General features: G+C 38.2%; 1 protein-coding gene across 1 annotated transcript in view; it reads right to left on the minus strand.

Annotated features, from left to right (window-relative positions):
- Nucleotides 1-5,387: 5,387 nt before the first annotated feature.
- The window catches only part of LOC118733982 (allatostatin-A receptor-like), a gene marked incomplete in the record, with an annotated part of 226,522 nt that continues 209,710 nt past the window's right edge, over nucleotides 5,388-22,199 (minus strand). Inside the window, 2 exon segments of the mRNA XM_036463646.1 lie at nucleotides 5,388-5,745; nucleotides 6,342-6,497. Of these exon segments, the coding sequence (XP_036319539.1) occupies nucleotides 5,641-5,745; nucleotides 6,342-6,497 (261 nt within the window).

The following is a 22,199-nucleotide window of genomic DNA, read 5'->3' on the forward strand; positions in this document are numbered from 1 at the left end:
CGAGCCGCCTCATCGGTTTTTGCCATATACCAGCACGGGCATGATGGGTGACTTATAGAGTTAGTCCAAAGTAGCACTTGTTGACAAGAGCAATTCTGCGTTGGATTTCCCTGCTGACATTATTATCGGTGTTAATGCTGGTTCCCAAGTAAACGAAATTCTCTACTTTCTCGAAATTATAACTGTCAACAGTGACGTGGGTGCCAAGGCGCGAATGTGCTGACTATTTGTTTGATGACAGGAGATACTTCGTCTTTTCCTTGTTTACCACCAGATCCATTCGCTTTGCTTCCTTATCCAACTTGGAAAAGGCAGATTTACCATCCCCTAAATGGCTAAGTGGGTCCCTTATCTGGGCAACCTACCTAATGTATTTTTTTCTCCACCTTAACCGCTTGCCCGATTTTGGTGATTTTTATTTATTTATTACATGTGTTCGGTCAAGAAAATAACAAAGGCAGATGTGAGTCCATCTTTATTATGCTTCATCGACTACAAAAGTCAAATTATTGGAAGCCAACAAATCAGGCATTAACAGGCTAACCTAATATTCATGCACGCCGACAATTTACTGTCAAACATTTTTCATGCACATACAACTTGTATGTGACCAACCGAAATTGAACGGCGTGCGTATGAAACTAACTCAACTTCCAATTTTTGTTCTGCGTGACATTTTGATTTGACGTTTCGCTCAATGAAATCAAATGCAAACGCACGCAAGCCAATTTCGGGTGACGCAAAAAAACAAACTCGAAGGCGTGCATACCAAAACGCAAGCCGCGAATATTAGGTTAGCCTATATGGTTTCGTTAGATACTTTTTAAAACTGATCGGCCAATGAGAATTATTATGCACCCGGACGGCTCTAACCAGAAATAATTCTTGGAAAACCTGATGCCCACATATTATTCAGGCTGCACGGAACTTAAACATCAGTCATAGTTCATGCAGAAAATGTGATAAAGACATAGGCAAAGAGATGAACTAGCGTGTACCATCAAATTGTTCGATCCGTTTAAATTCGAAGGATCGAATGAGGTGGCTGTATTCTCCATCTAGTGACTCTCATTTAAACATGATTGACAGAAGAATATGCACCCAAAGGTTGAAAGGATGTCAGAGTGATATTTCTTTCTAAAGCAGAGAAGTTAAATCGCTACTCCTCCAGGCAGGATTGCCAGGTGTCCGGTTTTTAGCCGGACAGTCCGGAGTTTATTCTGTTCGTCCGGGGGACAATTAGTGGTGGGCGAAATAGCGATTTTTCAGTATCAGTGAAAAAGTGATTGCGATTTTTAAATCACAGTGATTTTTTATGACTATTGCGATCGCTAGTTCACACAGAAATGTGTAATAGTTCTAATAAATGATGACAAATCAGTGTGGGTACATGTAGGGAAAAGCTTTATTTATTCGCTCCAAATGGCCATTTTTCACTTCGTTTTTCGTCACTATAAGCGATTTTTAAATCACAGTGATAAAATCACCGGTAGTGAAATATCGCTTATCACTAGTGACAATAAAAAAAGGACTGTGAAGTGTGTGATCTGTTTAAACACACACTCGTCATTAATGGTATGTACATCACAGAAATCCGATACTAACTTTTGAAACTCTAGTCTGATAGGTAGAGAGTCTGCTGCACCAAGGATGTAGGACAAAATTTGGGTCTGGAGCCTGAGATCATAAAATGGAAACCGAAAACCGATTCTTTACTACGGTGAAGTGGTTTGGTGGGATGCTACCAATTGAAACATAAATGGTAAGAAAGTAGATAAGGTTCAACAGCCGGCTTCTCTACTGATAACGTGAGCAACAGCCAACAAAACGCTCAACGCGCTACTAACATTTATTTCGAGACGGATCTGTATGCAAGAAAGATGGCACGTAACACCGCCATTAGGCTCAATGCGACCAAAAAATGGACGCATCCACATATCGGTCACTGTAAAATCCTGAATGACGTTACTGAGTTTCCTACAACCTACTACAACCCACTCGCCCGCGCTTCCAACACCAGGTTCATGACATGTCTTTCCTCAAGGAATGAATTGTCAGTAGATACAGCGTAAGAGAATCAATTCATGTTTACACGGATGGATCAAATTTTGACAAAATAGTTATGGATTGAGTTTATTCGGAACAATTCTAAGGTATTTGCTCAATGCCGCCGATCTCTTAAATGGATGGTTTATGCATTTGGCACACATATTGTGCGACATTATGGGAAATTGCAAAGCCGGGGACCTCGCTTTTAATGGAACGTCATTGCTTGATACAGATCAGAGGTGGGCACAACCGTGAGCTAAAAGTGAGAATGTGTTAGTGTGCCTAATTCATTTTGCACGCTGTCGTGTTCTCATCGCTGCGCTCTCGCTTGTATACGTACACGCGACGCTTACGCTCTTTTAGCACCTGCTAACTCTCTGCCCATACCTGATACAGATATAATGGATACTCTTGGAATCCCTCTTCAAACATGTAAGTTTGTACTGAATGGAAAAGTCATAGGAATAGCCAATAAAAGATTTCGAATGGAACCGGCGTGTTATATTGCCAAAACACTCTGGCTAGTCATAGACGTTGAACGTATCTATTTAATCTACGGAGGCAGAATATTCGCACCCGAAGAAACTGTCCAATATATTCTCTACCATTGCCCAGCTCTACCAAACCGGAGAGGAAAAGTTCTTGGTAGTTACTTCGTCAATGAGCACGATGGCTTCGAATCAATGGATGCTAGAAGCATATGCACTTTCTTGCTAAGCACAAGTGGTTTATAGGAGAACCGGGATAACTACAAACCTTATGCGGTATAACAAAGGACCAATACCTTAAGTGTGTCCACATAGGACTGCCGCCCAACCCAACCTAAAGATATATATTTTGTAGCATGGCATTCCTTCTAGCAAGCAACCGTCTGTCGTCAACCTTGTATTGTTCTGAGACTTCCGCTTTAAGTTTCTATACGATTTTAAATAAGTGAAAAATGTTATGCTGACCTAACGGTTCGAACGGAAGAAAGGGACGAATTGATTCACCATATTTTACCAGCCTGAAAGAAATAACGGAAGTAAGACTATCGGATCATCGCAGTGAATCTTTCGTACAACCTCTATAATGTCAATTTCTAATAACCCCGCTTAGATGAATGAGCCTACACCTATGTAGAATTCATAGAACGCGCGGGCATGCTAGAAGAATTAGGTATGGAATCATTCAACTTTATATTATACCTAATTATCGTATAGGCAGGTCTTAAGTAGCTTGAAACTTAATCGAGAATTCGCTCCTTACATCATTTATTTTGATGCTGCATATGTTAAAAGCTAAGTCATACCACTAATCTTATTAAAATCAGCTTGGCTGTAAGTACGAATAATTCAAGTTTATATCCTTCTAAATATGTACATAAGTAGGTATACTAATAAAATCTGAAAGAAACCGATTATTTTGAGCATTCATATATTTGCTGCTCTTTAGGGACTTTGGGGCATAACGATGCTATGCATATACATACATTCATGCATAACTACATGTAATATGTTTATGCCTATGCACTTACATATGTAAGTGCAGTTATGCAGACGATGCAAATTTAAAACGCATTCGTGCATACATGCCAATGTAGGTAATAAGCAAATCAATTCAGGTTGGCTATAGTGCACCACGCGGGACACCTATCCTATATATCGCACACCGTCTTTAAAAGAGTCGCAACTCAAAATAAATGTCAGAAAATGCAAAAAACTATTTCTTACCACATGATAATCATATGGGCAAGGGCGACTTTACCTTAGGTTTATAACAATTATAACAAAAATTTGCTCCAGCTTTGCTGAAAGGTAAATGAAAGCTCTGTGTACATTTTTAGCGCATAATCTCAAAAATGCCAAATTTTGAGTTGTGACCCTTTTGAAGACGGTGTGCCATATGTATGTATGTTGGAATACACACATACATTTGTATATATGTATGTATGTCTGTAGACATTCCTTATGCGCGCGTGCATAAAAATATATGCAGATACAGTGAAACCTTGATATAACGAAGTTGAAGGGGTTGGACAAATGTTTCGTTATCTCTACATACACTTGCAATTATCCAAAACAGCCAGAGAGCGTTTCTTACGCCCGAAAAATGGGTAATGGAGAGCGATCACGTCCCAATTTTGGTTCGTAAAGGTCTTGTTCTTCCTGCCCGAAATGGCCCGGACCCTTTGTTCGAGCACAAATGGACAAAGTGTTAAATTGCAAATCGATTGTTTATGTTTGAATGTTGCATGTAGGTATGTATGTTTTTGGAAAGTGAGGTTTGCGCGTAGTTTATAATTTATGTATTTTTGTTCCTTCTCCAAATATAAGTGTGCATGTAGGTATGTTAGTAAAATAAATTTTAATTAACATTTGGTTTCACAGCTGAATGAAAGTTCGTAACGTTTTCTTGCACTTTAAGTAACAACAAAAATCTCTGTAGTGAACTGATTCCTCGATCACGGGCATTTCGTGTTTATGTTTATTTTTGCATTCCTCACGCTCTGGGCACTTTCGGCATACTTATTTTCATACATCTGAGAGATTAATATTTTTAACCTAACCGTCAACATATTCAAAATTCGTTACGTAGAGGCGTTTGAGTCGAGACTTCGTTATATGGATGGTTTTTCTAACCGTCAACACATTCGTAATTTACTATATATAGGCTTTTTCTAACGGGAGGTTTTTGCCAACAGGACTCAATATATTCCGAAGGTTTTCATGCTAAAAAATTTCTTCTTTATATCTATGTAACATTTTTTATGGGAAATTTCGCAACAACGAAGGTTTTCAGGGGACTATGCAAAAATTGTGTTATATTGAGTTTTCCGTTGTATCGAAATTTCACTGTATATTCCAAATATCTACATATGTATGTACATTAGAGTGGTCCAATTTTCATTTGGGGGAAAAATATTTACATCCTAGAAAACGGGACACCCCCTTAGTTTTTTCCTTCTGATATTTGTAATATCTATACCAACATTCAGTTTTCTACTGCAACCAATACAAGGTGCTCAATGACCTTGAAATGCGCTACTGGATCGGTGTAAAACTGGCAAAAATATTGGTGATTTTTATAAAAAGCGACTGTTGCCATGACAACTGAAGCTTGTGATATTTTTTTAGATAATTTAAATTCGAAATATCCTCAGGTTACTAAACCAATTTTTTTATTAATATATATATGTACACAATACTTCTAGAGTAAAATATGAGCATCATGAACACCCTCTAAATTTATACTTAGAAACGTAAAGTTTGGTACCAGCACCTCGTTCGACAAGAGGAACAATTTTGGAAGGTGCCCCAAACCCTATCTCGGAAAATTTTTTTTGGACCACTCTAATGTACATTGTATATACTTATATACATACAAATGACACGCTGCATTCGAAGTAAGCTTTATATGTAATGCATCTGCATACTATAAGTGTTTGTATTAAATGTGAAATAACAACAAATTCGACTGCGTTAAAGTTACAGTTGCTGAAACACCACCTGTGGTTTGCCGCAGCCATGGAAGTGCTTGCGTGTGCTGATTCAGCTGCTGCTGGCTTGTGGGTGGCCATTGCTTGTTGTCGGTTGTTTCACCATTGCGGGCTTATAACATTTCCACGTTAGAGGTGCCATTGCAGTTGGTTGTGCGCGTCGTCTTGGTGATCTGTTGGTTGTTAATTAGTGGTGGCGGTGTACCACACCAAACGACCTGAAGACGCAAATGGTGGCGGAGAAAAGAAAGATTTTTTTTGCTTTAAAATTTGAATCAAATTCTGTATTCATAGATCTCTTTGTCATTAGTTGCGTTTTTTTACTCATTTCCAGTAAAATCCAGTAAAAGTTTTTACGAATTTTCATGTTTTGGCGTTTTCGTACGCAAAAACTTGCAAAGTAGGGGAAATTGAGAGAGCGAAAAATGACAGCTGAAGTTGCAAGTTTTTACTGGATTTTACTGGATAAATTTTTACTTGTAAGAATTTGCCAGTACGAAAAACAGCTGATCGCATGTTGCTGGATGAAATTTAAACTAATAAGGAAACTGTTTGTGGCTTTTTATTGTTGAATTTCACAAAATAAACCTATTTAAATACAAAATATATTGTTCTATAAGGAATTTGCTGCGAATAAACAACCAATTTATGAGCTGTTCATGAAACTTGCAAATTATTACTGGAAAAGCGTTCGCGTACTTTTTTGCAAATTTTTTCTACGAGAGCGAATTCTTAGAAATAAAGTTACTGGAGAGTTACTGGCAAGTTACTGGATAATTTGTAAAAAAACACAACTATTGTTTCTATCACTTACCTTCCGGAATGCTTTGCGGAAATTCTCCGACAGGAAAGCATAGAGAAACGGATTAATGCAGGAGTTCGTGTACGCCAGTACGTGCGAAATGATTTGAATTATGACCGTTAGATGCGTAGATGCATACATATCCAATGCCTTCAAAACGAGTATGACCTGAAAATGGAGAAAGTGTGCATAAAAGGATCAGTGAAAATTGAACAGAAATGTAGAACGGAAATAAGAGGCACATGTCAGTTGTGTCAGTGGCGAAGTGGCACAGATTCGATTAGCTGCTGAGCAGCAGGTGCATAGGTCACGCTAGCATATCAGACGTGTGCTGGCTGAGTCGTCTGTGCAGACAAATTCTTACATAATAGTATGTAGAACAGATTTATGTATGTATGTACATTAGGGTAGCCCCAAATGTTTTTTCCTCCAGCCACCCTCCAGATCTGAAGAATATAAAAAATAAGGAGACACGTAATTTTTTTATTTTGAAATCGATTAATATTTACCCGTGCCTAGGGTTACTAGATGAACATTTAACTTGGTAGGACAATTGAAACAATAAAGGAGGACATTTACTCCAGGTATGATTCAAAACGAGGACGCTTGAGGGACAATATATTTTGATAAAAACGTTTTAAATAAAAAATATGTACATATTCACTTGTGGTCAGCTGATTAAGTCAAGTAACATTTTCACCACTTTTGGCTATTTTTCTTTTCTATATTTACTGTTTATTATTTTTTTACAAAAATATGGAGAACATTTTAGTCATAAAGGTGGAAATTTCTTTTTTAGGCACAAAGGAGGACGTCTGGTAAGCCTACCCGTGCCACCGGGACTTAGAAGTTTCCCACTTATTTTACATGGAGAAAATAAATTTCTTCGTAGAATTGCTATAAAATCCTTAAAATTAATTTTTTTTATAGAATAAGACTATTTTTCTTCAGAAGACTTCAAAACATAACACTATGATGTTTATTGAACTTTAAAATTTTACTAAGTTTGTTTTAATAACAGATAATCCTATCTTGTATATACAAAAATTAGTTATTTTATGTTTTCATGATGTGTTTATTTATTTTTTTGTTTAAATTCTACTCGATTATTTCTGGGGGTATGTGTATAAAATTTTGAAAAATGGGGTTGCCATTTATCTATAATACACAATTTTTTAAATAATGCTACATGCGGTTAAGTAAAGTATGAGTTTCAAACAAAAAGAGTTAAAATGAAGCTTTAGCCCCTACATTACATACAGTGGATAGATTCGTCACCTATATAAAAAAGTAAAATGAGTGCAATATATCGTCGCTACCTATTTAAAAACATGTTAGTCCAAAGCCTTTACAGCTTTCGTATGATACCCATATTGTGGTATTAAATAAGCTTAAAATTTTAATACTCATTGTTCTAGCTTTTAGAAAGGTGGCAACCCAGTTCAAAAATATCTTTGAATATCTTCACACGGTTTTTGTTTTTATGAAAAAACTTAAATTTTTTATAGACCTTTAAATAATTTTAAATTTTCAACTATAAGGCAATCCTATTTTTCCAAACTTTTTACCACAAACTTACAGAAAACATCGAGTAGAATGCAGAAAAGAATTAAGCACATCCACTGCGCTGTTCGTGCGTGATTTTGTTCTGAAAATCTAAAATAACTAAATAATTTTTGTATATATACATATACAATCGTTCTTTAGCAAAGAAGTGTTTTTTTTGGAATTTTCAGGAAAATGGGGGTGGCACCGCCCACTTATATGACATATGCGTATCTCAAAAACTACTTGATCGATCTCAACCAAATGTGGTATACACATTGCGCTTAAGCTTCTTAAGCGCTACATTGAAAATTTTTGAAATTTAAATTTTTTTTAATTCTAAAGAAATTTCCTATTGCATTTGTTACCCATATTTTTATTCTACATTGCATTGAATTTTTTAATAATTTTTGGAATTAATCATATCTTTGAAATTACAAAATAAATCCTGCGGTCAGAGAGCAAAAATAAAAACGCCAAAAAATTGCTCACAAAACTCTCTAGGAAGACAATACCTGTGCAATGTAGAATAAAAATATGGGTAACAAATACAATAGGAAATTGCTTTAGAATTTAAAAAAATTTTAATTTTTTGGATTCACCAGGACGAATAGGTAATTTTTAAGCTGAAAAAGTTAGAAGAACGAAATTCGTAGGCGTGTTTGTGAGTGAAATCCTCCTAAATGGGTGTCCCGATTTTAACAAATTTTTTTTGTGTGTGTTTGAGTGGGTCTCTGGATGGTTTAGTTTTAAAATTTAACAAGCCAGTTGGCGCTGTAGTTGTAGAGTTTTTCCTAAAAATCTTATTTATGATCCGATTTGGTTATACTGTTGCAAAAAAGTGCTGCCAGGTGGCGCTGTAGTCGAGTTATTACCAGGGACGTGAACCGGTTTTAAACCGGATCATCGATTTTTTCTATTAATTAACTGACCCATTAACCGAACCGAAATTTTCCACAAATGTTTGATCCGAACCGAAAACCGAACCACTTTCCATAAAGGTTTAAAGGTTCGTTTCAACTAAGTTTTAATAGATAAATGAACCCACATTTTTTTTTGTTGATAAACATGGTAATACCTACCATGTTTGTTTACCATGTGACAATATCAAATGTAAAGGCACCCATCTCATTTGACAGACACTTGACCCTTAACCTTGCGCGTTGTTGCACTTGACACTTAAACTTGCGCGTTATTTTTTATACCCGTGCGCACTTGTGCACAAGGGTATTATAACTTTGGTCACATAACGGTTGTTTGTAACAGGTAAAACGAATCAAGATAGATATAGACAAATGTATACATAAGTGATCAGAATGAAAAGAGAAATCGATTAAGCGGTGACTGTCTGTCCGTCCGGCGGTCAGTCTGTGCAAATGATAACTCGAGTAACAATTGAGATATCTTAACGAAACTTTGTACGTGCACTTCTTTCGGGCGTAGGACGGATGGCATTGAAAATGGGAAAAGTCGGACAATAACCACACCTATCTCCCATATAACGGTAATTTGGAGAAATACGAAATCTTCGATAAATCAGTAAATATTAAAGCTAATTTATTCAAAATTGATGCTTGCGACAATCCTTCACCAAGAAATACGATTATGATAAAATTTTGGAAAACGGGCGTGCCACCGCCCACTTATGATCACACATATATGTATCTCGGTAACTGGTCTACCAATTTATACCAAACTCGGTATGGCTATTGTGCTTGCCAAATAAAAGCAAAACGTTGAAAATTATTGAAATCAGACTAAAATTGAGGCCGCTTTTCATATAACGGTAAATTTCAGAAATGCTTGAAACTTCAATATTTCGAAATTTAAGGACACTAACAGCGCGATTTCAATTTGTCAATAGCATTTTCAATCTTGATAATTTATCAAGAAAAGAGCTTTTCATTTCTGTGCTAGAATACCAATTCTTGATAAATAATAAAAAATTGACAAATTATAAAGATTTTCAATTTATCAAGTGCACAGAATCGGGCTGTTAATAATAATAATAGATTGGCGCTTACACATACGTTAGTGTTTGGCCGAGCTTCTCCTCCGATTTGTGGCGTGCGCCTTGATGTTGTCACACAAAGTGGAGGGACCTACAGTTTTACGCCGACTCCGAACGGCGATTGTATTTTTATGAGAAGCTGTTTTTCATGGCAGAAATACACTCGGACGAGTTAAGAAAAAAACCTTTTTTCTATATTTTTGCGATGTTGCTTTGACCAGGGCTTGAACCCAGGTACTGTGGAATGAAAGCGCGCACTGCTTACCACTACACCACAGCGGCCGATAATCATCTGTTTAGGCTGAGCAAAACACGCTGAGTACAGGTAGCGAAAAAATTTCGCGATGGAAAAAATGGCGGAACTACTGAACTGTGCGTTTCTAGGACAAAAAGAGTTAACGCGCAGAGGAGTATTTGCATAGTAAAACCGGTCAAAATTATTTTATGTGTTTTTATACTCTTATCTTAGAATCATTTTCGTGAAATACTTAGTTATATTCAGTTCCATAAGTCCACAAAAAACTTTTTCAGAAAAAGACAAGAACGGAATTCGTTTTTCAATTGCAATTAAGTAAATAACTTATAAATAAAAAAGGAATGAGATAGATTTTTCTAAGAACATAACCGTTCTCGCCGAAGCCGATTAGAGAGCATTATTGTCCAGTTTTATAGTCCTTCATAGGATCTCCCGAGGACTTCAAAATTAAAGGGTATGCAACTCAGTAAATTTGGGTACCCAGTTTCGATGAAAGCTGTTGACTCCCGAATACACTTTTCGGCATTCGTTTTCTTATATTTTTAAGTTATTTTTGCAGAAAAAGAAAAAAGTTGGAAAAAAACTAGCGGCGGATCGGGGTTTTTCATAAATCTTTGACAAATATTATTCAATCATTATATAATTTTTACCTAATTAAAGGCCAGACTTATACCTGTTAACAATGCGACTCTCGTTATAACATCGAATCGAATCCAATAAAATCCGAAATCCGTCCTTCGAAAATGAAAATGGAGCACATGCCAGCAAATTATGCCTGCTCAAAGATAACTGTAGTTACATATATTTCAAAGAACCAAACTTTGACAAACCTTGACAAGTAAACAAAAATATCAATATTTAAAAATATTATTCAACAAAAATATCAAAATAGACCGATTTTAAATTTTCTAAAAGAAGGCCATATTAAAAGCAATTTACTTAAATTTTGACTTAAATGATAGAAATGGCCTTCTTCTTCCATGTTCAAAAGGTTTTTTCTTTAAATAGGTCGTCACTAAAACGCAACTACCGAAGAAACAAGATAACTCGAATGGATGAAAAAATCACAGCATTGACTGTTTTCAGGTTGAAATTTATTTAGTTATTTAGCTTTAGGAATTGTATATTTTACTGGACTTTTGCAACAATTGGCAAATCTGACTTTTGACCGGTTTTCTGCATAAATGCTCCTATGTGCAACGGTTAGACAATAGCTATGTAAGTCTTATGAACGCGCCCAATGTATCACGAATAAGGAGCATAGTCAGAAACAAATCGATGTCTTATTTAAGTTAAGCATTCAGTTCAAGTACAAACCACGCACCAAGTACGTGCTCTACAGAATCTCGTATAGAAATAACAGCTGATTCATTCAAACTGATTTCCGGTATTTTATCTTGCCAAGGAATTCACAATAGAATCTATCATACCAGTGCCTAAAACTATACTACTTAGTTGCGCTGGCAAATTACGCCTGCCATCACTAGCAGTAGTGAATACGCTGTAAAGGAGCTGTTAAGTAGATGAAGATAAACATAGGGAGCTGCGAAAACGTGAAAATTTAAATCTAATGGGCTGTTTTTGCTTACGCGTAAAAGCACATTTAGCGCATTTAGCTATAAATGTTACTCTAAATGTACATTTATCCATACAAAATTCGTCACCTAAATGCAACTCCATTTTGCATTAAGAATCTAAATGCTAAAAGCAACCCTGTGATCTTCCAAAATTTCCAAGACTCGAACATGGTTTAATGAGAAAAAGTGGCAACATTACTTTTTAAAGGTATATAGTGGCTAGCTGCGTTTCAGGGATCGCCGATCGAGATTTCATTTATTATTTTACATTATTTGGATAAAGAAAAGTTACGCAAATTCAACCTCGATGTGATGCTGATAGAAATCTGGCTCAATTTGTGATCAACTCTGTTTGTTTTTTTCCTAATTAAGTGAGGAAATTTTAATTGACAGCACCGAAAAATGAATATATGTATACACAAACAAATGTTCGGTTATTGTTAAAACAATTCAAGTTTTTGTATTGAATTTTCGGTTTAAAATTTATTTTTTCCTTTTCAGTAGGGTTTTTTGAACATTATCTTCTGCGTGAGAATTGATCGTAATAGATACGGATTTGAATAAGCGACTAGAACACGGCTGTTTGCCAAAACCATACGATTTCGAGCTCGCTTAAATGTACATTTGCTAAATGCGATAGCATGAACGCTCTTCGAAAACATATGTTCGAAAGTGCTAAATGTTGTATTTTAAATGCAGCAAGAACGCTGCATAAGATAAGTTCATTTATTTACATTTTACATTAGGTTTTATGTTTGTTCTATATCTGGAGATTTTTTCAAATTATTTCGAGATTTATACACACTTCTATAAGAAAAGCATATCTGCTTTCGAACGAAGTATATTTAGTATTACAAGAATACATATGTATATAGCATTCCGTGGAAACATATGAATGTAAGTTAACTGCATGCATAACTTTGTTCACATAACGGTTGTTTGTAACAGGCAAAACGAATCGAGATAGATATAGACAAACGTGACTGTCTGTCAGTCCGTCCGTTCGTCCGTCCGTCTTTGCTCACGATAACTCGAGTAAAAATTGAGATATCTAAAACTATGTTCCCATTGGCGTAATTTAGAGGTCAATCTTAATTTGCGCATAAATTAAGTACAAACTAAGTAATTTCGCCTTGTAAAGTCACTCAGTAAATTAAGTTGAAAGTACGTAGTTTATCTTAAACCAAGAACCAAATCACGAACAAATCAGTGTCGGCTCTAATTTTATCGATAATAATCGAAAAAAGTATTGTCCCATAACTGACATGTCATTGTGTTTGGAAGTTTTTGTTTTTAATAATCGCGCGTGGTAGTTTGAAAAATATTTCCAGAAGCTTTCTCTTTTGATCACTCATCTAAAATCTAAAAAATTACCACAAACAACCCAGAATATAAAAATATACGCAATTACTCACATTCGCGATCTCTTTTGGTTAAATAAACAATAACACAGGGTTGCTACAAAGCTGTCAAGACAAATAAAGAATCGCGTGTATGAACGCACTTAATTTAATGAGGTATTTTAAACGAAACTAAGTATTTTATGTTGGTAATGTGAACATAGTTTTAACGAAACTTGGTATGTGCACTTGTTTCTGGCGTACGACGGATGGTATTGAAAATGGGCAAAATCGGACAATAACCACGCCTACCTCCCATATAACGGTAATTTTCAGAAATACGAAAACTGTGATATTTTAGTAACTACTGAAGATTATTCACTCAAACCTAATATTTACAATAAATTTTATACGAAAAATAAGAATATTACACATTTTTGGGAAGATGGGCGTAGCCACGCCCACTTATAGTTACATGTGTATATATTGGTAACCGCTACATCAATTTCTTCCAAACTTGGCACAGTTGTTAGCCTTCCTACAGCATACCAAATGGCCGAAAATTTAAAAAATCGGACAACAACCACGCCCACATCCCATATAACGGTAATTTGGAGAAATACGAAATCTTCGATAAATCAGTAAATATTAAAGCTAATTTATTCAAAATTGATGCTTGCAACAATTCTTTACCAAGAAATACGTTTATGATAAAATTTTGGAAAATGGGCGTGGCACCGCCCACTTATGATCACATATATGTATATCGGTAACCGTTCTACCAATTTGTACCAAACCCGGTATGGTTATTGTGCTTGCGACATACAAGCAAAAGGTTGAAAACTCTTGAAATCGGACTAAAATTACGGCCACTTTTCATATAACTAAAATAAAATTTCAGAAATGCTTGAAACTTCAATATTTCGAAATTTAAGGACGCTAGTTTACTCAAAATTGATACACCCCGGCTTACCATGTAGCGGTAGCTTTCGGAGAGGGGAAAAATATACATTTAATACTTGCGCCGGGTATTTAATGTTTGGCTCCGCCCGAACTTCTTACTTATTAATATAGGGGCCAAGCAAAGATTATCAAAAAGTCATGAAACAGAATGAAATAAGAAAAAAAAACTATCAGTATTTTCTTTAAGTTTTCCTAAAAATTTCACTGTCAGCACTCGGCTGGGTATGGGCTCAAACACTTTTTTTTAAGAGATTGAGTCATAATTAAGAATGTAATTTCTCAGTTTTTCGAAGTTAGCCTTCTTAGGCTTCGAAGTTCGAAATTGGACCTTTGGTAAAAAATTATTTTTAATTACCCGCTAGCTAAAAACTAGCTCGGTTTCATCAGAAAATTAGTAAATCCTTTTTTAAATTGGTTCTATGTACGAAAATTTCAGATTTTTCCAACAGACGTTGCACTAAACCAGGTTTTTGTCAATCTTGGTAATATGATTCCATACTTTACTTTTCTGCGTAAAAGCAGAAAAACTGAAATAAATACAAATCAATGTCGTTACGCTTTATATGTACTGTGTTTATTCGGTTTGAATACAGTACGATGCTATACAAGTATCGATACTAGTATCAAATGGGCATAGGAAATAAAACTTTACGCCAACGATAACATAGAGGCTGCGTTCATAAATGCATCAAGCCAAAGCATCAATCTCTTTTATTTCTAAACTATAATAATAAATAGATTGACGCTTACACATATGTTGGTGTTTGGCCGAGCTTCTCCTCCGACTTGTGGTGTGCGCGTTGATGTTGTCACACAAAGCGGGGGGGACCTACAGTTTTACGCCGACTCCGAACGGCGACTGTATTTTTATGAGAAGCTGTTTTTCATGGCAGAAATACACTCGGAGGTTTGACATTGCCTGCCGAGGGACGACCGCTGTTAAGAAAAAACCTTTTTTCTATATTTGTTTTTTGCGATGTTGCTTAGACCAGGGCTTGATTCCAGGTGCTGTGGAGTGGAAGCGCGCACTGCTTACCACTACAGCACAGCGGCCGACATTTCTAAACTATAATTCATGGAAATGTCAAATATGCGCAACCACGGTTAAAAGCCGAATTGGAACTTAGTTGCGCAAATAAGACATTTCGATCAATTATAATTTAGAAATAAAAGACTCTGATGCTTTGGCCTGATGTATTTCTGAAGGCACACAGAGTCACTAATTAGGAAACCTGTATATAATTACTCAGTCATACGACTTCGTCAGGGCGATCTGGAGTAGCTACATAATCTGGTTATATATCAAATTAAAGTGGAAGCTCCATAGGTTATACAAAATTTGTCAGATTTCAAATCGGTGCTGTAGGTAATAAAATAAAAGCGGTTAAACATTTTCTTGACTCATTCTCTATATATAATTGCTCAGTTATACGACTTAGTTAAAAGAGTTTGAAATGCTGGCCGATAGGAAAAACTCCCAAACATTTTACCAGAGAGTTCGGCGACTTACGGAAGGATTTAAGACCAGGGCGAACTCTTGCAGGAACAACAATGGCGACCTAGTGACTGATGTCCAGAACGAACTTAAATTATGGAGGGAACACTTTTCCACCCTACTGAAGGTAGAAACACTGACAGCTGTGGAGAAGACGAACTCGGGCCCCAGTCGATGATGACGGAGTAGATGTTCCACCACCTGATCATAACGAGGTACGAATAGCAATAGCGCGCTTGGAAAACAACAAAGCTGCTGGAGCTGACAGCCTGTCAAATGAGGTGTACAAGTACGTCGGCGAGGATTTGATCAGATGCATGCATCAACTCTTATGCAGAGTATGGTCAGATAAACGCATGCCCGACGATCGGGATTTAAGTGTGCTCTGCCCAATCCAAAAATTGAAGCCCACCGTCAACGAACTTATTGGACCTTATCAGTGTGGCCACCATACATCAGGTATTCACAAGACGCCAAATCTTGGAAAGGGCCAGCCAGAAAAGAACCGACACCTATTTGTCGACTTTAAAGCTGCTTTCGACAGCACTAAAAGAAGTTGCCTATACGCCGCTATGTCTGAATTTGGCATTCCCGCCAAACTGATACGGCTGTGTAAAATGACGTTGAGCAATAACACTAGCTCCGTCAGAATTGGGAAAGACCTCTCCGAGCCGTTCGCCACTAAACGGGGCTTCAGACAAGGCGACTCTCTTTCATATGACTTCTTTAATCTGATGTTGGAGAAGATAATAAGAGCTGCAGAACTGAACCGCTCAGGAACAATTTACTACAAGAGCGTGCAATTGCTGGCTTATGCCGATGACATCGATATCATCGGTATCAAAAACCGCGAAGTCTGTTCTGCCTTTTCCAAGTTGGATAGGAAGCGAAGCGAATAGGTCTGGTGGTCAACGAGAACAAGACGAAGAATCTCCTGTCATCACACAAACAGTCAGAGCATACGCGTCTTAGCACCCACGTCACCGTTGACAGTTACAAGTTCGAAAAAGTAGACGACTTCGTTTATTTAGAAACCAGCATAAACACCAATTAATTAATTGGTAATCGCTTTTAGTGGTAACGTGCTCTAGAAGGCATAGCGTTATTATGCCTTCGAATTTTTTCGCTTCTTGTAGGCATTGCCGGTAAAGCAAAGTAGAATGTCCTACAATATTTTATTTGTTTCGCTTCTTTGTTTCACTTCGGGGAATGCAAAGTAGAATGTCCTATAATATTTCTTTCTTAATTCGCTTCTTTGCTTCATTTCAGGGCATGCAAAGTAGAATGTCTTACAATATTTGTTTTTATTTCGCTTCTTTGCTTCATTTCGGGGAATGCAAAGTAGAATGCTGCATCGTAATCAGCTGGAAAATAGAATGAATATCCAAAAATTCCTTTTCTAGCGTTACTTTCTGTGGAAATTTGCCTCGCATAAAAATCATGTTTTGCTTTGTTCAACTTGCAGCGAAGCTGAAGTCAGTCAATGAAGTGAAGTACAAGAGTGAGGAAGTACGATTTTAAGCTTAATTAAATATGCCTATATGTACATACCGATTTTAAAGTAAAATCTAAATACTTAAATACATACATATGTATGTATAAAACTGATTTATAAAAATTTTAATTAATTTTAATCTTTTAAGACATTTTCTGATTTCAATTTAATATAAATAAGTATGTACTTATCTAGGCATTCTACATTAGTTTCTCTGTAAGGCATTCTTTGTTCGCTTCTCTGGATTCTGTTTATCCATGCGTTCTCCCTTCGCTCGAAGGTAATGCTCAAATAAAATAATGCCTTCTTGAAGCGAAATGGTAAGCGATTCATATCGCCTAGCTCGTTTCTACTTTCGTTTCCGTGGTAATCGTGTTTTTTGCTGGGTTCTTTTGAAGACGATCACGGCAAACGTAGAAAGGACTATGATTTGAGGGTATGCTCCTAGAATATCTGGACCTTTAATAGGGAATAGGTATAGTGCCTCTGCCCGGTTGGTTGATGTCCTCGGGAAAATAAAGACTGACATCATCGCCATCCATGAAATGCGATGGATGGGGCAAGGTAAGGTAAGCGTGGCCGATTTGACTCATTGTCCGATTTTCGAGATATAAATATATTGTGCAAGGTGGCGCTGGAGTCGAGTTATTGGTAAAAATCGTCAACTGAAGTCAATCGGAGACACCAAGGATCAAAGTTAAATTACCACCGTTAAATCAATCACCAGAGCGATTGCGGTCCTTGCTTTACGGCGACTAAATAGAATAAAGACAATTTTTGATAAGTGCCTACAAATAAAATTGTAACACTTCTAAGGTATTTCGTCTGAAATAAGTCTTATAGGGAAAGGGATTAGTTTCCCTAAGGTGTGCTCAATATTATCTGTCGTCAGAGCAACGAATGTCTACTGTCGTCAAGATAATATTGAGGTGTCGATCTCTTTTGGCAAAATAAAACGGCGAAAAACTAATTTAGCCGAAAGGTTTAGTTCAAGTGTCTACTGTCATCCAATTTATGCTGAGGTGTCTATCGATTGCAAAATAAAAACAAGGGGACATTAGTTTTAAGAGATGCGCTGATCGAATGACCTGATCTTCTTACAATGCTTGCTTAAATAAGCGAAGAAATGAAGTACATATGTAGGCAGAATAACAAAATAAGTTACAGTTAGGTTTTGGTATGTTTAAGCAATGGTGGCGACAATTATTAGAACAAGAGTGAAGTTTTCACAAAGCACAGTCGCGGCGATAAAAAATGCAAGTACATAAATAAATGAATACGATAAAATGAACAAAAGGAAATAAACAAGCAACACAAAATAGTTGATGAAAACACCAGTAACTATATATTATAGATAAGTAAATAATAATCAGCGCCGTTACTGTCTATGTATATTGGACTAATGTACGGTGACCATATTAACGAACGTAAAATAAAGGACATTTTTCCCAATGATTTTAGAATACGAACATACAACTTGTATGATGGTAATTTAGATCAAATATTTTCCAGTTAATTGTACAAGTTCCTCTTCTCGAAAGGCGCTGTAACCGGATTTTAACCGATTCCGAAAAATGAAACCAAATCCTTATCAAGGACTTCGTCATCCTTTGCTGCCACAATGCGTTTACCATAATTGAGCGGAGGTTTATTGTTATTTTTCAGTGGATCTGAAAACTTAGCGTGCAACACGATCCTGGGCACAACTTTCCCTGTGCTTTTGTCAACAATGAATTCTACTCAAAGTATATGAATTTTTCTGGGAAAATGTCTAAATATTAGTTAACTTTTTTTTTTGCAATTACATAAAATTCCTCTTATCAGTATTATCAAGGATTCGTGACCCTTAAGTAGGGTGCGAAGCAAACTGACGAAGGTTTTCATTCTGTTTTATTATGGACATTTTTATTTTTTCATGTTCTATGTTTAAAAATTGATTTCTGCAAAATCCAAAGCTAATTTAAAGGACAGTTTAAGAAATAAAGGACAAATGGCGTCCTTTATTTTGACAAAAATTACAAAGGACACGCATGTCCATTCACTAAATAACTCAACCTTTGTCAATGGAAAACTTCAACAACCTTTATGTGGATACAAAAGTTCCACATAAAGCACCTCATAAGCGGCGAACAATGATGGACAACTTTCCAACAGTTCGCTGTAACATGGGTGGACCATACTAACGATAATTTTTGTAATTCAATTTTTAATAACTGGCCAGGATTACATAAAAATATGAATATTTTGTAATTCAGTTGTTAATTACTGGCCATGCTTACATTAAAATACTTTTTCATAAAAAAAACGCATTGAAATAAAGTAATAGCAAAGCACTGATTTTTTTTAGATATTTAACATATTTCGAATGTAGAATACAAAGGTTTCAAAGATATGAATAATAAAGTCACACCGAGTAGGAGGTTAACCTTTTTGTGGGGCAGGCCCCATTGTTGGCGGAAAAACGGTCCGAAAGGCGGTAACGCAAGATAAGCATATAACATTAATGGAGAAATGAAATACAAATTTAAATAATACTTCCAAAATTAGTGGCGGTGGGCACTTTCCACGATTTATGGCCGAAAATAAAACCTTGATTCGGCAAATTGCTTGGGCAACTTGCTAGTTTCGAGAAAAAAAGATTGATCGTGTAAAGGCAGCTTTAGAGGAATACGATCCACAATATAATTTGAGTAGGTAATTTACCTACATTATACCGTGGTTACACAAATGAATCTTAGGGATATATATAATGCCGTATTCACACTATCCGAACGAAGTTTTTTTTGTGCATAAGCGAAACTTTATGCCACTCACTTGACTAATAAAACCAGATCCACTCGCCACCCAACAATATATCTAAATATATACATACTCCGTAGCTTCCTTAGGTGACTTCCGACACCGTTTCGGACCGCCAATATTAAGTGCCGCCCTGGGCCAAGACTACAACGAGGAACCGCCACCGACTGTCATTAAAGAGGACCGCTAGCCCAATCATCACCATCCAGGGCCGTCATCATTATCACCGCTTCTTAAGGCCGAGTGGCCATCTTCCTCATCATCGGGCCGCCACTAAGCATCGCTGCCGCCCAAGGCCGAAAGCAACACCAAGAGCCGCCACCTTTCAGGGCCGCTAGCAACATCATCGCCATCCAGGGCCGTTGTCACCGTCGTCCTTCATCAGGGCCGGACTGCCGCCTTCCTCACCATTGGGCCGCCAATATCATTGCCGCCCCTAGGCCAAACCGCTACCGAGGACCGCTACTTGCTGTCTGCCGCTAACATCATCGCCATCCAGGACCGCTGTCACCGCCGTTACTCATCAGAGGCCCGTTGTTATAACTAGGGCCGCCAATACTGCTCTCACTACGGGAGGTCGCTACCGCCCTCACCACTATTTGGGCCACCGTCAACATCACCGCAGGGCCGTCACTACTAAAGGGACTGCTACTGCCGTCACGATCAGCATCGTCGCTCTCATTGGCTGCAGTACCCGTGCTTTGGGCATTTACCATCATCACGCTCGCTACCGCTCTCACTGTCATTAATCACCGAACTATCACCGCTCTCACCGTCACCGCTCTCAACATCACCGCCACCGTCACTAGCCACTAGACAGTCTCCGCTCTCTGAGCCACGACGCCGACCGCCCTTCAGTTAGTCGCTCTCTCTCTCCCCTCTCTTCGTGGACGTCAGGGTACCGGCAGCCTGGCCGAACGGCCGCGTGTGTGTGTGGTTGTGTTCGCTATATTTAACTACTGTGTTTATTTTATTCAGTGGGGGTTAGTGGGACCTCCACTCAACCCTGGAGCGGCTGAGCTACCTCAGCCTTCGATAAAACCCACCTCATAAATGGCGAAACTCCGACATAATTTCAGAAGAAAACATGCCTTACTTCGCTGCTTTGAGGAAAAAGGCCGAACTACGCAGCGAGCGCTATCCGCAGCCGTGCCGTCTATGCTTTGCGAATCACCCCATTCGACTCTGCCCAGTCTATCGCGCAAAATCCCCTGAGGAGAGATTACGGGAAGCACTGCTAGGGCGCTTTTGCGCTAATTACCTCGCCATGACGCACCAGCTCAAAAACTGCACGAGCGAAGGAAGATGCCGCCGATGCGGTGAAAAACATCACTCGACGCTGCATTTGGATGAGCCCGAAAGTACGCCTAGCAAATCGTGGGCACAACAGGTCGGAGGAAGAAGAAGGCTGTTCCGACGATGCGCTCTCGATACTTGCGTCCGATTCTGGAAGGGAAACGAGGCCTTTCCGTCCAGAAGCCGAGGAAAGCGGACCAATAGAGCCGGCAGCGGAGACTCGGCCTCTCCGCGCTCTCACCGAAGGGGGATCGGAAACTAGGACTTTCCGACCCCTGTTGCAACATGAGCGAAATCGGATGCGCGGAGCGGAAACTAGGCCTTTTCGCCCGCGTAGATCCAACCGCAAGTCCTCACGGAGCATACGCATGGAAGATGGACTGGCGACTCGGTCTCGCCAGCCATTCAAACCACGCGCATTCCGAAACGGAACGTTAGGCCATACGCTACGACCCATGGTCCCCATCGCCCCAACGGCCGTGGTGAAAGTCGAGGCTGGAGGGCGGCTACATCTAGTTCGTGCCCTGATCGACGTATGCTCAAACCGAACCATAATTTCGTCTGACTTAGCCCGAGAGTTGCACTTGGATGAAACACGCATGGACGGAGAAAGGGGCTGCCTTTTGCGACTCAGGGGAAAGCATGGGAAAAACAACCGAATCGCAACTCATGCCGTTATGTCGCCGCACTTCAACCGCATTTGTCCATCCAGCAGTGTAGACCCCGCAATAGCTGAGCCATATGCCCACATCCGACTGCCGGACCCAAACTTTTACGGCTCATCACCGATCCGTTTAGTACTCGGTACGGACGTCTACGCGGACATTATCCTGCCGGGGACACTGCCCACATCCTGCGGACCTCTTTTAGCCCAGAGTACAATCTTTGGATGGGTTCTCTCGGGCATATGCAGAGCTTAAATTGCAATTAATTGTTAGTTTTTTTCTTTTTTCTTGAATTTGCGTTATTTTTATTTGAAGTATTATTTTTTCAATAAAGTGCATTGAATTGTAACCACTATTGTACCTTTAATTCTCTCCTTTTTATAGCAATTTAGGAAGAAGAAAGACGAAGCTCATAGCGATGACTGTCG

This window comes from Rhagoletis pomonella, unplaced genomic scaffold (assembly GCF_013731165.1).
Source record: "Rhagoletis pomonella isolate Grant_MI unplaced genomic scaffold, Rhpom_1.0 Rhpom_scaffold_00002, whole genome shotgun sequence".
In the NCBI taxonomy this organism is placed as follows: domain Eukaryota; kingdom Metazoa; phylum Arthropoda; class Insecta; order Diptera; family Tephritidae; genus Rhagoletis; species Rhagoletis pomonella.